Here is a 15326-nt window from a genome sequence, read left to right on the forward strand (position 1 = left end):
CTGAAATAAAGGTACAGGTGTTTGAATGGACAGTTTGGATTCAAGAATGCAACACTGACTAATAAAATTAAAATAGCTCTGAGGGCTGCTGGTTCTTGGTGTCAGGGAGGGTCTGGAACACCCTTTTGGAGTGAGTAACGGATGCAGAAAATCCACTCAAACAAAATGAAACTTCCTTTTCAGGGAGATGCAGTAATTGTATCAAAACTGGGTGGTTTTTTTTTTTTTTTACTTGGAGGAAGGAAACTCCTAGGTTATTACACTATAAAATGGGCACTGTGTTCTGTGACTTAGTAATTCTTCCATTATAGACATTTTTAATTGATTGTGACTGCTTTGATCAGTTCTAAACACTGGAAGCTGCACAGGGATGCAAAGGAGCTTTTTTCCTTCCAAAAGCCTTTCCTCCCTAAGCCTTTGGAAGTCGTGGGAGTTGGCTCCTGGTCCTCTGACAAAGCCTGCCTGAGCAGCCCCATCTTGTTAACAGTGGAATTGGTGGGAGTTTGTCATGATTAAACTGCAGATAATCATCATTACAGCCCTCGTGGCAGCCCGGTGATGAGACTTTATGATTATTGCTCGCCTTAATGAGCAGGTCTCTCTTAACTCCCCAGAAAAGTGAAGAGAAAAAACATTAAGTTAAAAAAAGGAGCACTGTCCCGTTGGGAAACGTGCCCAGAGTCTCCAAACTTGGATTCCCAGAGGAGGCTGACTCCTGCCTCTGCTCCTGAGATCTGGAGCTGTGGCTGAGTTAATTGGGAGCCCATGGTGCCACAAACCCACTTTGATCTTTTCCTGTTTCTTGCCATCCACGTTCCCCCCTGACCTTGGACCACTCAGGTTTTGGGGTGGGTTTGGAGCCCTCTTGTTTTTGGGGCTGGATTTGGAGTCCACTCTGGTTTTGGGGTGGATTTCCTCTGCTTTCCATCTTCAGCCAGGGCAGAGCCCCCAGATCCCATCCAGCAGTGAAGTTGGGTGTTCAGAAAGCAGCAATGAATCCAGGGATTGACTGGCCATTCCAAAGGGAACTGATGTTTGGAATAAAAATGTTGTAGCTCTTAAAATGACCCTGTATCTTCTTGTCCTCTTGCAGTGTCTCTCCCCATCCCCTGGCAGGGGAGCCTTTCCCTGCAGACAGGTGGATTTAACTCTTCAGTGTCCTCTGGAAGTGCCAGCTGTGCATAAACAAAGCTGGAATTGTCTTTGGAGACAGACCATTTCCTCCTTTCAGCCATGGCAGCCCCTGCGTGTGTTCGTATTTATTGCAGAGCAAATCCGTGTCCGTGCTCATGAAAGGGTTACTCACTTCTCGTATCTGCACTGCCATAGAAATGTAGGAGCAGGGATTGCAGGAAGTCATTTGGTGGTTCCTGCTCTTGGGAAGGGCTCAGCCCAGTGGATGGGCTGCTCTGTTTGCCAGAGCCAGGCTCTGCTCCAGCCAAACAAAGTCTCCTGCTCCGCAGTGGGCTGAGTAAACGCGATACCAATTCACAATACTTTAATTATTTCTCCAAGGATTCGAGCCTCCTTTTAATTTTCTTCCTGAAAGGCATTGCCTAAATTGCCTCTGTGCCCAGCTTTCCTTCCTAGTGGAAAACTACTGTACATTGTGCTGTCCAAACGTCTTGGCTTGGTCGGGAGCAAAGTGGTTCATCCTGGGGTTTTTCGGGGTGTGCAGGGAGCTGGAGCTCCTTTCCCAAACCCACCTTTCCCAAAGTTTGTGCTCTGGTGCTGGGGATGACCAGAGTAGCAGAATGTGTCAGAGCCATCTGTTCTTTTGGGAGTTCAAAGCTTTATTTTTGCAAATACAGAAAAAATCATCACTTAATGCTGTGCTGGGAAGCAAAGATTGCTTTGAAGCACTGGAAAGTTTTAATTGGAGTTAACAAATTGAAACAAAAAGATTTTGCTGGGCTTGAGCAATCTTGGGATAGTGGCAAGTGTCCCTGACCATGGCTGGGGGTGGAACTGGATGGGGTTTAAGGTCCCTTCCCACCAAAACCATTCCATTATTCCATGAAAAAACCAGTGGGAATCTGGCACAAATCACCCTGTGCCACAGCCCATCACTGAGGCTGGCAAGCCTCCACCTCCATCCCTTGTCCTGAGTTTTTGGGATGAGTGTTTGGGGAGCCATGGGGTTCATGTATCCTATCTCCCACTCCATCTCCTTCCCTTAATTCCTGACTGGAGGAAGCTCTGGCACTGCTGGAGCAGGGAGCTGCAGGGATGGGGTTGCCTCGCCCGTGCACAGCTCAGTTGGTTCTGTTTGAGTCCCCAGCTAAATTCTGCAGCAGAGGCCCAACAAACACATTGCATTTTATTCAGGAGGAGCTTTTTAACCTGGATTAGCTGAGATCAGAAGCTCCAGGCATGCGAGAGAGAACCGGCTGCATGGCTGGCTCAGCTCTCGTGCCTGTGGGGTGACATCTTGATGACAGTGGAGTTTAATTGCTCTCTGCTTTGCTGATACAGGCTATTGTCCATTTAGGGCCTGGCTTTCTGCTGTACAGGGCAGGACAAAGCATTTCCATTAGGCTACAGTTTGGTTTTTAACTTAATCATGTGTCTTACTCTCTAAACTTTACACAAAAATCGAGTTTTCCTGCATTTCAAGTGGGATGATGTCTGAGATGCTCAGATGTGTAGTGATGTCAAAGGCTGCTCATGATGCTTCCTGGTAAAATTGGTAATTTTACTAGAATGGTGAAATTCTGTAACTCTGAGGGACTGGGAATGGTGAAATTCTGTAACTCTGAGGGACTGGGAATGGTGAAATTCTGTAACTCTGAGGGACTGGGAATGGTGAAATTCTGTAACTTTGGAGCTGGGAATGGTGAATGAAATTCTGTGACTTTAAGGAGCTGGGAATGGTAAAATTCTTTAACATAACCATAGGTTTCAGCAAATCAAGTTGAGGGTTTTTTTTTGAGCTGACTCTTTAAACTCCTTTATTTTTTATCTTATAGAAACGCTCTCAATTTTTAACCCTGGAAAATTAAACCACTGAGGAAGCAACATTTGTGCTGCAACAGCCCACTTTAAATGATGCAATTATAACTAAAGAAGCCAGTGTGTCTTTAGCAGTTTAGCAATTAAAAACTTTCAAATGTACAGCTTAGCATTTTGGCTGACATAAAAGCTTTTGAGCATTTTATTGTTGCTTGTACTTCTGGGCAGGATTCGTAGGCGCTTTAATATTATGGTGATAATGTGGCCATTAATGCCTATTAGGCAAATGATAAATGATAATAAATACAAACTACAGTTCAGAGTAATTGGTGAGAGTCCAGCTCTTAAACCTTCATCAGAAGCACCTTTTAAAAAATTATTTGTGTTAAAAGCTCGAGTGTTTGCTTCTGCCCAAAGAAAATTCTTTTAAATGTTGGGGAGGGGAAAATGGGGGGTCTGTGACAACACTTGTCTTATCAAGGTGATAAATGGGATTAGCTTGGAGAAGGAGGATTGAGCAGAGGTGTCCATGGGATAATTTGGGGGTTGCTGCCCAAGGAACTCCTGTCACACCTCACTCTGCTCCTGCTCCCTGAGGTTTGCAGATCCCGTCTGCGTCCCTGGAAGGATGTGGGTGAATCCTAAATCCTCCAGCAGCATCCCTGTGGCTCACCTGGGCAGCTGGCACCTCTCTGGAGTAGAAAGCCTCAGTAGTGGTGGATTTACGTGGAATTTCCAAGGCTCTTTCCATGAGAATGTTGGATTTGAATAGCAAAACTGTAATTTTCGTGTTGCAGTAGACTCCATCCCATCTGTTCTCAACTTCAAACGGGATCCTTGGGAGGCCCCAAATTGCAGATGGAAATTGTGTTGCAGGGAGATGGTGTTTTAATTCCACAAGTAATGGATGGGACATAAAAAGGGAATATTCAGGAGGCTTTTTTGGCTGCTGTGTTTCAGGGAGGAGGTAAATACAAGCCTCGGAATAGTGGAATGTCCTGGGAGCAGCCTTTTGTCTCTCCCTAATATGCAGCAGCTCTCTCCTGGGCCAGCTTGGGCTAATTGACCACCAGCGAACTTCACACAGACCCACTTGAAGTTGTGGGTCTATTCCAGGGTATTCCTGTCCCTTGGGATTTGTATTTCTTGCTGCTAATGAACTCAGGGACTCGGAGCTGTCTCCTGGGAGTCTGTCACAGCCAGGCACGGGGTGGATCTGCTTTGCTTTTGGACTCTGGTTTGCTTTGCAAGGTCCGGGAGGGGTTGAAAACAAAAATATCAACGAAAGTGAAATCTGTGTAGCTCTGCAGGAGCTTTTCCAACGTATCCAGGTGTGCTTAAACTGAGGAGCCTCCTGGATTGGGATCAGACTCTTTTTATCCCACCCTTTGCCCAGTTGTGCTGGGAAGCCAGAGGAAGTAGGGGAGGGAGCCTTGCCTATATTTGGACCTCTCTGTGTGGGCTAAAGAAACATAAACTAGACATAACTAAAGAATTAAAGAGGAACTTGGAGTTTGGGGCATTACAGAGTCTGAAATTTGTGCTTTTTAAGTGATTTCTGGTTGTTCCCATTTTTGTAACTGGTTCCTGAGGTGCAGCAGCTTTACCTGGGCACTGGTTTTACCTGGAATTGCGTGTGATGGTTGCAAACATCCCATTAATGCCAGCTTTGGTTAGCAGGATTTTATAGTTTCTCTGTATATTTATTGGAATTCTTGCTACTAATTTTAACTGTTTGTAAGAAGCTTTAAATTCTGAAAATAATCCCCTTGTTCCAACACAAATAAGGGTAAATTTTCAGTTGCACTCTGGGCATTGGTGACTCTGAACATTGAACAAAGCAGACAAACACATCAATACTAAGTTCAGGCAAATATTTTCCATAGAACCCAGGCTGCAGTATAAATTCCAGTAAATACATGACAGAACTTCCCAAAACGACATATTCTTTAATTATCTGTATTTCCCTGAAGAAACAGGGAGGCTTTCAGCTGGGTACTTGACCTGAGGATTTCCAGTGTCCTTTCTGATCCTGGGTAGGAACATCCTATCCAGCTTTTCTGCTAAAGGTGTTAAAAACCTTCTGCCAGCTTCAATCATCCCTGATAAAACACTTCATTAGTTTTACATTCAGTTCTGCTGTATTCTATTGACACTTTCTTGTTCTTCCTTCTTACTCTTTACTCAGTTTCCGTGTGCCAGAGCTGGAATATTTAAGTGTGAGGAGCTGTTTGTGTGTTGTCACCACCTCTGTGAGCTTTCAGAGTCTCTCTTTAGGGTTTTGTGCTCTCCTCTAGCCTGGGGAAACTAAAGGATGAGCACAATTCTCTGATAATAAAAGCTAAATATCCTGTGGGAGCTTTGGGGATGAGTGTTGGGGTTTTTCTGGTTTAATCTCATGACTTCTGAAATAATCTTATGGTATGTGGAGGACTGACAAAAAGCACTTGGGTCTGTGGGGTTTTATTCATGTTGGCATCCCAGAGCAGAGCTTTAAAGGGTTTTATTTCTCCACCATTCCCAGGGAATACAGCAGGAGCTGTGGAAAGCGGGGAACGGGGGGGCATGGAAGTGTGGAAGTTCTCTTTCCAGATGGCAAATAAATGAAATTTTATGGAATAAATACCGAGGTGTATCCAGGCCCTTTCTGAGGGTCTGTTTTCCAGTCAGGTGGAGAGGGTGAAGCTGGTAATTCCAGTTTGGGTAGATCTCAGAGGCACAGCTGTGGTTTGGATGCTCCTTTGGGAGTTACTCCTGCAGAGCTTTGGGACTGCAGGATGGGCCCAGCTCTGGTCCAGCAGCTCCTCTGCCGTTCCAAGGGAGGTTTGACGCAGCTCCTTGTGGGACCTGGCAGCCCCTGGAGCTGCAGGAACGATTTGCCAACCTTCCAGCTGCGTCAGGAAGCCTTCAGCTGGAACAATAGCACAGGCAGGAGTGGAATTCCTGCGTCTGAGGTGCATTTAAAGGGGCTTTGCTGCCTCTGGAAACGGGTGGTTCTCATGTGGTGTTCCCCACAGATCCCAGGAATTGTGCTCCTTCCCTCTGGACCTCTCCAGCGCTGTCACCCTCGTGGATGAGCTGCAGGGATGAACATCTGCTACCTGGCAGCAGCATAAAACCTGCTCACCTGACAGGTGGCTGCTGCAAAGTACCTGAACTGTGCTTCCTTAGTTTTTTATCTTTAATCAGCTTCCAGGAGCTGTTTCTAAACACAGAGAGTCTCCTAGAGGGCTAAAGCTGGAATTCACTGGGTGAGGTTGTGCCCCTTTGCTTGGACAAACCTATCTTGTTTTTCTTCTTGTCTGAACACAAAGATGAGGTTTCATCAGCATCCTTGATTTGCCAAGGATTTACTGCACTCAGGGCTGAGGAGATGACTTGGTTTAATTGGAAAGACAGAGGGAAAGACCTTGTTCCCACTAAAAAGGGATGGAATGGCACTTGTAGGAACTGCAACGCAGGAAGTTCAGTGATGGCATCACTAAGGAACAGGAATTAAGTGACTCTGAGGTGACTGTTCAGAAAGTGACAGAGGGGTTTTGGAAAGGGCAGCAAGAACTCCTTAAAATTGGGGTTGTCCATCTGAGAACATCCAAGGAAGTTAATCCAAATGAGGATATAAATGGAAACGTGGGTTTAATTTGGTTTCACGTCATTCATCTGTTCTCTTTTATTCTGAATGGAGGTGTCCATGCAGGCATTTAATTTCATCTAATAAAGGTACTTAGAGTCACATCCTTAATTAGTTTAGGGTGTGCAGTGTGTTCTCCTGTTCCATGAACGTTCTGAACAACCTGTTGCCACGGATTTGGACATTGGGGAAGTGATGCCTGTGGAGGGATGGTGCTGCTGAGATGCCAAAAGCCTTCCCCTTCCCTGCCTAAAAAGGGACCTGGGATGGTGCAGTGTCCATCCCATACCCGTCTCTTCCCTGTGATCCCTCCTGTGGAGTGTGGCAGGGGGCTCCAATGTTCCTCTGGAGGGGATCACAAACAGGCACAGACAGAAACACTGAATTTTGGGAGATAAATCTCAGCTTTGCCATTTAGCTTCCATAAAGCTGATATTACCCACTTAACTTCAAACCAGTTTATTTGTAGACTGTGGGATTTATAAGTTCTGTAATTAAACTGTGTCTGATTTGTGCATCAGGACTTCTGTTCCTGCCTCCTTATTCCATCCTCCTTACCCCCTTTTTATTCCCCTTAAACAACTTTCCAGACCGAAGAGCAGAACTTCCCAAATCTGTAATTTGCTGTACAAGAACCACATGGGTTGGCTTTTTTCGGGTTATGGTTGGTTGTTTTTTTTTTTTTTTTTCTTAAATCCAGATTTTTTTCATGTTTCAAATGCTTGTTTGCTCAAGTATGTTCCTATGAATTTCTGGACACGGGGAACAAAAAGCTGGCCAGGCTGTCCATGAACAGTGTCCTGTGGAATGCAGTGTCGTGGCACTCGAGGAATTCAGTGATCTCTGTACCAAGAGCAAGATGTTGTTTATTGGTGCTTTCTAAAAGTTGTTCTGGGTCTATAAAATTCCTTATCCAGTGCTCAGGGAGTGCTGTCAGCTCTGAGCGTGTTCCTGCTTTCCTCAGCATCATAAATGTCCCATAATGATCTTGGGTGTGATGCAGATCTGTGACTTTGTGTTGGGTGGGCTCTGCAAAGCCTCAGACTCTGTCTTGGGCTGGGTCTATCCAGCCAAGTTTTGTTAGGTTTATCTGGGCTAAAAGGATTTTTTATTTTGCTGGTGAATTTAGCCATTTTTTTGTTGATGTCATGGCTGAGTCTCTTCACTCCTGGGCTGGAAAAGTTTTAGGAGAGGTGATAAACTTCATGAATTTCAAGCTGTTTAACTCTCTTGCTGCTAAAATGTAAATATCTGTTTCTGTAATCCATTGGAAACTGGGTGACACAAACAGGACAATACAACTCACCCTTTTCTACTTGCTCTCCCGAATTCCTGGTGGTTTTCCCATGGAAATGTGTCTCCCATACATATGGCAACATTTTCACTTATAAATGACACTTTCAACCTATTTATAAATTCTTCTGGCCCTTTGGAAAGCTTCACAATGAGATCCCACGAGCCCCATGGAGCTCAAGTCCCATCATGGAGTGCTTTGTGTGATTTAGGAAATAAAACATCCACAGCCCCAGTTGTGCTGGAATTGGAGAAATCCAAATTCAGCGTGGCTTGGGTTGGGTCTGTTATTTTTTTTCTTGAGTTAAAACCTCAGGTGAGACTTGGAATGGAAGTCTTTGTGACCTGTAAAATCACAGCGAGGCAGAAAGGCTGAAATTGAGCACTTTGGAGCAGTTTTGGAGTCCCAGGAATATGATTTTTTAAATGTAAGCAACTGAGCCTGGAGGAAGAGGCCGATTGTTGAAACAGGCAACGTAACAACACGATTTTGCAACGGAGCTGCAAAAAGTTTGCTTTTCCAAAGGATTGCCAGCTTTCTCTTGGAAAAAATTCCCTTTGCGTCCTCTCAGGACGAGAACTGGAATAAATTTTCCCTTCAAGTCTCCATTTTTAAACTCCAAACTTACATAAGCACCAAAGCTGAGCTGTTCTGTGCCCAAAATGTGGTGGAGGGGTCGGGAGGAACCACGTGTCACCTCTGAGCTGCTCCTCTCCTGAACTAAGGGTGACCTTAGTTTATCCCTTTTCTGGACACAAATGTCTGTTTCAGGAACTTTTTTTGTTTTCTTATTTGAAATCTACATTTCCCTGAGCCCTTTCCCTTTAAAAAAGAATTAAGGAAAGTAAAAAAATCCAGGTGAAATATTAAGCTTGAGTACGGTATGGCAGTGAACGTTGGAGCTTTGAATTTCTCTGAGGTAATTTTTGTTTTTCCACTTGTTTTTGTAGGATGCTGTGACGTCAAAACCAGTCATCCAGTTTCAAGGAAGCCAAGGGGTAAGTTTGTCCCTGGAAAAGTTCTTTCCTGGGTTATACATTTAATGGGAGTGAGGAATTTGGGCTGTTCCAGCTCAAGGAATGATGCTGTGATTGCTGAAAGTGAGGGATTGAGGTTCAGGTGTGGTCCAGGAAGGTGTTTGCCCATGGATCACATGGATTCTCTCTCTCTCAAACCTTTTTTCCTCCTCTTTATTTCCTAACTTTGGGAAATTCAGATTTATAAGGCCGTGCTGTTGGGTAGAACAAGGAAAAGGTGCAGAAATCCATGAAAACCTCCCCTGTATCCCAAGCCTTAAACTGAGCCCAAGACTTTTTGGGTACCAGTTCCTTCCAGCAGCAGAGCTTGGAGGCTGCTCCGAGAGTCCTGGAGGTTTATTTAATACAACTGCAGGTCTGTGAGTACCAGAAGTTATTTTAGATTTAGGAGTTTTACTTCCCCAAGTTCTGTTCCGATGACAGAACTCCAGGGTATTTTTAGCCCCTTGAACCAGTCTGTCATGCCAGTTGCTGACAACGTTGAGATTTACGTGGTGGTGTTTCTGGTAAAGCAATGCAGCCCTTCAGTGAACTTGAAAAATGTCATTTATATACCTTTTATTTCCAAAAAAAGCATGTGTTTAACTTTAGTCTCTGCATAAAGAAGGGGAATTTAATTTTTAAATTTTTTTTTCCCAAGAAGCTGAACATGGCTGTAACTTCTGATTGTTTTTCATGCACTGGCACATTAAAGCTTTCAAAAAGGCTTGGATTGAGTAGACATTAAACCCAGCACATTGTCCTTGCCCACATCCTACTTTGTGACATTATTCTCCCTAACAGTACATAGAAAATGTAGCAGGAAAGACATGATTGTTATTGTAAGTTAAGAAGAAAAATACAAACCTTCTTGTCCTGGGAAATAAAGAAAGGAGCAATTTCCAGGTTTTTTACTTTGTTTAGACTTGAAACTTCCCCGAAAGCTCAGCGTGAAAGTTGAGATCAAAATCTGCCACTGAGGTTGGGCACAGTCAGAAGTGAGGAGGAAAACTTAAGGGTGGGTGATTTGTCTTTATGGGATGAGCTTTGCATGGAATAAAGAAGCTGAAAAGACTGGGAATGCTTTCCTTTCCTTTTGGAAGCAGCATCCACACCTGACTTTTCCTGTGAAGCTGCTTAAGTTTTGGAAATTCCTCCTCTGAAATGTTTTTCCTTGAAGGAAAGGTAGCAAAAGGGATCAAAACAGCTTAAAATGTTCCTCTGCCCTGAGCCTCTGCTCTCTGCTTGTGGTGGGTTTCACCTGGATCTGATATGGATGAGGATTAACAAAAAATACTAATTTCTGTGGGTAATTAAGAATATTTTCAAATCCTGCAGTTGCTTCTAGAAATTAAAAAAATAAAACCAAAAGAGTTCATTGTATTTAAGCCCTGAACTCCCAGGGATGAGTCGTTGGTGGAAGAGCTGCCTGGCACCTGTAGTGTCACTCCATGGAGAAGGAGAGGAGCCAGGAGGGCTGGGCTGGAGAGAGGATGTGGCAACCAGAGCTGACCTCTGCCTGCTCCTCCTCAGTGGTTAATTAATGGCACTGACGAGGAAAGGCCAAAGGTAGAGCTTTGAAGAGAGCTGCAGCTCCATGGGAGCGCACAGAAAGAGCTCTTTGTCCTTTTATTATTATTTTTCCTGGGTATGACAAGGAGCTGGCAGCTGGGGAACCATCTGCTTTTAAGGGTAGGACTGTGCATGTCAGGATTCTCCTGCTTTTTAAGGAGCTGAGGCTTTAAATGCTTTCGAGGGATCCTCCATCAGTTGGACTGGAGAGATAATTCCAGGAATTTTAACAGGCTCTCACATCCAGATGATGACATTAAAACATATTTGTTGAGCTGCTTTATTTTTTTAATTATTTCTTCCACTCTTCTTCCTCCATTCTCCAATTTGCTGCCTTGCTATTTTGCTTCCCAAAAATGCAGCTATGGAGAATCCCATTAACTTTTGAGGGTGGGAAGTTTGTGCACAGCACAACTGCCAGTGTGATTTAAAGCAGCGAGGATTTAACAGTGGGAATTTTCTGTGCAAATATCCCTCTCTCAAGAGGGAAATGCTTCACTGGATGATTTAGGGAGGCAGGACATAAAATAAGAATTTAAACAAACTGCTGCTTCTTGAATTTAATTCTCTGGAAGCCTTTAAATGACTGTGTCCATGCGTTTTCACCTATTCCAGTGTTGCTCTAATGAAAGCTGTCAAGGATACTTTCAGTTTCTAATACACAGAAAAAGAAACTTCCATGTTTGAGACACTAATTAACCAGGGAAGGGAATTGTTGGGAATAAAACCCAGGGTCAGCAAGGTGGCAGCTCTGGCCAGCAGCAGAAAGGAGGAAGTCAGTGGTTGTAGCCCAAAATAAAACAGCTGTTCCAGTGACAAGGGACAAAACCTCCTGCCTGGATCCTGGTGTGCCTCGAATCTCACAGGAGCTGATAAAAACTTCTGGGATTTTGCCTCGGGATGTGGTTCTCTGTAGTGATGCTGCTCTTGTTAATGGCTTTTATTCTGTGTAATAATCAGAATTTCAGTCGTAATAACCAGGTTGTTTTTATCAGTGTTCCTCTAAAGTGGGACCATGGATATTCCTTAGGAGCAGCACCTGGCTGTCAGCTTTTCCTCATGGATTTCCTTGGATAGTTGTACAAGTTTTTATGGAGTTTTGAGCCTTTTGCTTGTTTCAATGGGCACATCAATTAGAATTGAAGAGCTGGAGTACCACAGCATTACAATTTGTGTGCAGAACTGTACAAGAAATACTGAAAATGCTTCTTTTCTGGTAAAAAGACATGCACAATCAGAGCTGAAGCTGGGTGAAATTTGCAGGTGCTTGTGGGGTGGTGAGAGCAGGGACAGTACTGAACTGGGGGTGGGGAAAAAAATACCCTTCAGGTGCCAAACCCACGTGTGTTCTGCAGCATTTTTTATATGACCATTGGGAGCAAAACCTCCTGGCTTTGGGATTGGAAAATACAACGTTTCCCCCATTTCTTGGGATGAAGTTCTGGTATTAATAGAGGGAGGCGAAATCTCTGTTTGGAGCGAGCTGTCCAACGATGAATGTTACTTGAAAGAAGAAAACAGAAGTCACATCTGTACTGAGCTATTTTTAAGTGTCTCTGGTTACTGGTGCAATACCCAGCACCAAAATTAGGGCTCCCTCAAAGCAGTCACCATGCTGGTTTGGTGGCTTGAGAAACCTTCTGTTTTCAGCTAAAAATAATTCCTAGATAACGGCCGGGTTGCACATGCGACACTTTTCAGTACTAAAGTGACTCTGCCTCATTTTACAGCCTCTGGAAATGCTGCAAAAATCCTACAAAAATCCAAAACTGGGGCTTTTGGAGCAGCTGGTTTTTTCCAGTGGTAAAGCAGGAGCGAGGAGAAAGTTCTTGTAGTGTGTAGAGATGTGATTTGGTGACATCCTGCAGGTTTTATTTTCCAGGCTCAGGTGCAGCATGGCTGGATCCCCCTGGAAGTGGAACATCCCTGCTGGATTTTGCTTTTCTCCTCGTTCCCACCAAATTTCCAGCTGCAAAATCCCCCCAGTCTGCTGCTTACATAACTGTGCCTTTGTGCCTGTTCTGGTAAAGCAGAGGGGAATTTTCTTCCCCGTGCCTGGGTGGGGGCAGAGGATGCCAGGAAAGATTAAAAGGGCTCAAGGGCTGTGGCACACGTTTGGCAGGGGAGATAATGAGGCTGCTCAGGGAGGGTCCAGCAGCACCCAAAAAATCTGCTCCCAGTGTTTCAGACCCAGATCCTGGGGATGACTTGTCCTTCTGTATGAAGCAAGGCTCAAGTCTGGGTTCCTGGGCTTGAAAGAAGGGAGCTCTGTTTGAGGGCAGGGAAACGCCACACACGGGCTCGGCTCTTCTTGCTGCCTCCGAGAACATCCCTGTGGTTTAGCAGAGGGACACAGATCCCTGGGTTTTCCAGGCTGCTGGAGACGTCTGAGGTCTCAAGGAAACCACCCAAAACCCCTCCTGTCCCAGCACAGTCATGTGTGGATGCCACGGGCTGGCTTGCTGGGAGTGTGTATTTTCTACATAGATGTGGCAATCTGGGTAAATATAAATCCGTGTGGTGAAAACCTGGCCTAAAATAAGCTGGAGCTGGTGTTCCTTCTGTCTCATCTTCTGGAAGCCATCTTAATTATCAAATATTGATGTGATAGTAGAGCTCAGAGGCGACATTTACGTCGGATCCTGAATGCAGAGGGGAGACAGTTTCCCTTTTGAAAAATGAATGGCTGGGGGGGGTGAGAACAACAATGCAGGATGGCTGAGGAGTTGTCTGTGGAGCACACTTAATGCTTGATTAAATATTTAATTTAGAAGCAGCGTCACACTCTACTGTGAGCCATGAAATCTTGTTATGGAATTATAATTTCTTAAAAAAGAATAAGCATGCTACCTAGTGACCTGGCATGTGCTATGTTTAGTGCTGGATCACTAATTCTGAGGAAACGAGCCTTGAGTGTTTTAAATTGAATCTAAACAGTGGGAGCGAGTCTGTTTTGAGTCTGAATCGATGGAATTGGGTCAGATTCCTAGAACAAGGAGGTTGTGGGCTCTATTTGAGAGGCAGCTCTGTTCTGTCACAGCCATATCCATCTTCAGCTGCTCTTTCTTCCCTGTGTTTCCTTTCCTTCCCACTGCACACAGTGGGGGTAACTTGAATTCTCCTTGCAGCCTCTCTGTGCAGTAACCCAGGTGCTTTCCTTGTTGTAAGGTGCCTCAGAGCATCCTGGCTGCAGGAGAATTGAACTCTCCTTGGCCTGGGGTTGCCCAAGTGACCAATGTTCCCCCTCCTGTCCCGAGCAGCACATCGCGATCCCGAGGCCCGATCGACCGGCGGAAGTGCGGACCTTCACGTTTTATCTCTCCAACATTGGCAAGGACAGTCCCCAGGGGAGCTTTGACTGCATCCAGCAGTATGTATCCAGGTGAGTGGGACATCCAAGGAAAACCCAGCCTTTTGGGTTTTTTTTTTTTGTTTTTTTTTGTTTTTTTTTTTTTTTTTTACCCTCTCTTCTGAAGCATCTTTTCCCTAACAAAGCTTAATGCACCTTCTTCCTTTTTAGAGTTTTTCTGATCTGTTTTGATGTAGTTTTTTGGGAAGCATCTGGTTCCCTCTCAGCTCCCCTGTGTGTCCCCCACTATTATTCAGCTAACACCCCCCCCCAGCTGTCCCCCAGTGCCAGCCTGGTGTCCCTTTGCAGTGTCAGGAGTACCTTTTGCATTGCATTTCTCTTGCAGCAATGGCAATATCCATTTGGATTGCCTGGGAAGCATACAGGATAAAATCACCGTGTGTGCTACTGATGATTCCTACCAGAAGGCGAGGCAGAGCATGGCACAGGCAGAGGAGGAGACTCGCAGCCGGAGCGCCATAGTCATTAAACCTGGGGGGAGATATGTAGGTAAGCAGCCACTCAGTTTGGGGCTCTGGACTCCATTTGGGACTCAGCAGGTTCTGGAGGCAAATCCCGATGTTGTTGGCTTGATTGTGGCAGTGTGAGAAGTTCCTGGTAGTTCCTCATGGATGTCTGATTTAGGGGGGCTGCTCTCCTTGTGTTGTGTTGTCTTCACTTCCATCGTCACACCAAGGAAACCGTGGCTGTCCCCAGCCCTGGAAGTGTCCAAGATCAGGTTGGAGCAACCCAAAGGTGTCCCTGTCTGTGGCAAGGGGTGGCACTGGGTGATCTTTAAGGTCCCAAAGCACTGTGGGGTTGTCTGTGTGCAGTGACATGGCTCTGGCATTAGGTCACGTCTGTCACGTGGCAGTGCCGGGGCTCCCTGCTGAGCCCTCCCAGTGTCCCTGCTCCTGGCCAGCTCAGCTAAAACTGCCACCACCGTGTCACAGCTGTGCCCCACGAGACCACAGCAGGCAGAACACAGTCAGCAGTGCCCTCTGTTAATAAACACAGACACCAAAGCAGCCTCAACAGCCCTTCTCACTGTGACAACAGCAGGAAAGCCTTAGCAGAGGAAATAAAACCATGGCAAATAACACAGGGAGCCTGCAGCCAGCCAGCCTTGGGCTCAGGACCTCGCTTAACCTCAGCTCACAAACTTAGAGCACAAACAGTAACCAGAATGCAGAGTTTCACTATTTTTTGTTTTTCTGAGGCAACTGCTTTTCCTGCAGCCCATGTGATCTGCAGCCAGTCTCTTCTCAGAGGATCTGTGATGAGAAGGGTTGAGTTGCAAAATGTAGAACTGACCCTGACTCATTGTCACAGCAGCCAAGTGCTCAAAGCTGAGAAGCAAGATAGTAATCAGGAAGGAAATGCATTGATTTCCTGTAGGCCAGAAGATTATTTTGTTTAGCTCCTCTTTGAGAACATTACAGTAAGTGCCTGAAGTTAAAGCTTCTGAGGGAGAAGATTCTCAAAGCAATTTGCTTCCCGGAAAGATGGAGC

The 15326-nt window shown here is 45.2% G+C and overlaps 1 protein-coding gene across 1 annotated transcript in view; it reads left to right on the forward strand.

The window, feature by feature from the left end:
* Positions 1-15326, forward strand: part of ELL (elongation factor for RNA polymerase II) — a 51129-nt gene that overhangs the window by 16028 nt on the left and 19775 nt on the right. The window contains exons 2-4 of the mRNA XM_082297884.1: positions 8828-8875; positions 13726-13847; positions 14161-14324. Coding sequence (XP_082154010.1) covers positions 8828-8875; positions 13726-13847; positions 14161-14324 — 334 coding nt within the window. The remainder of the gene's footprint in view (positions 1-8827; positions 8876-13725; positions 13848-14160; positions 14325-15326) is intronic.

This window comes from Coloeus monedula (genome assembly GCF_965178545.1).
Source record: "Coloeus monedula genome assembly, chromosome: 27".
NCBI lineage: Eukaryota > Metazoa > Chordata > Aves > Passeriformes > Corvidae > Coloeus > Coloeus monedula.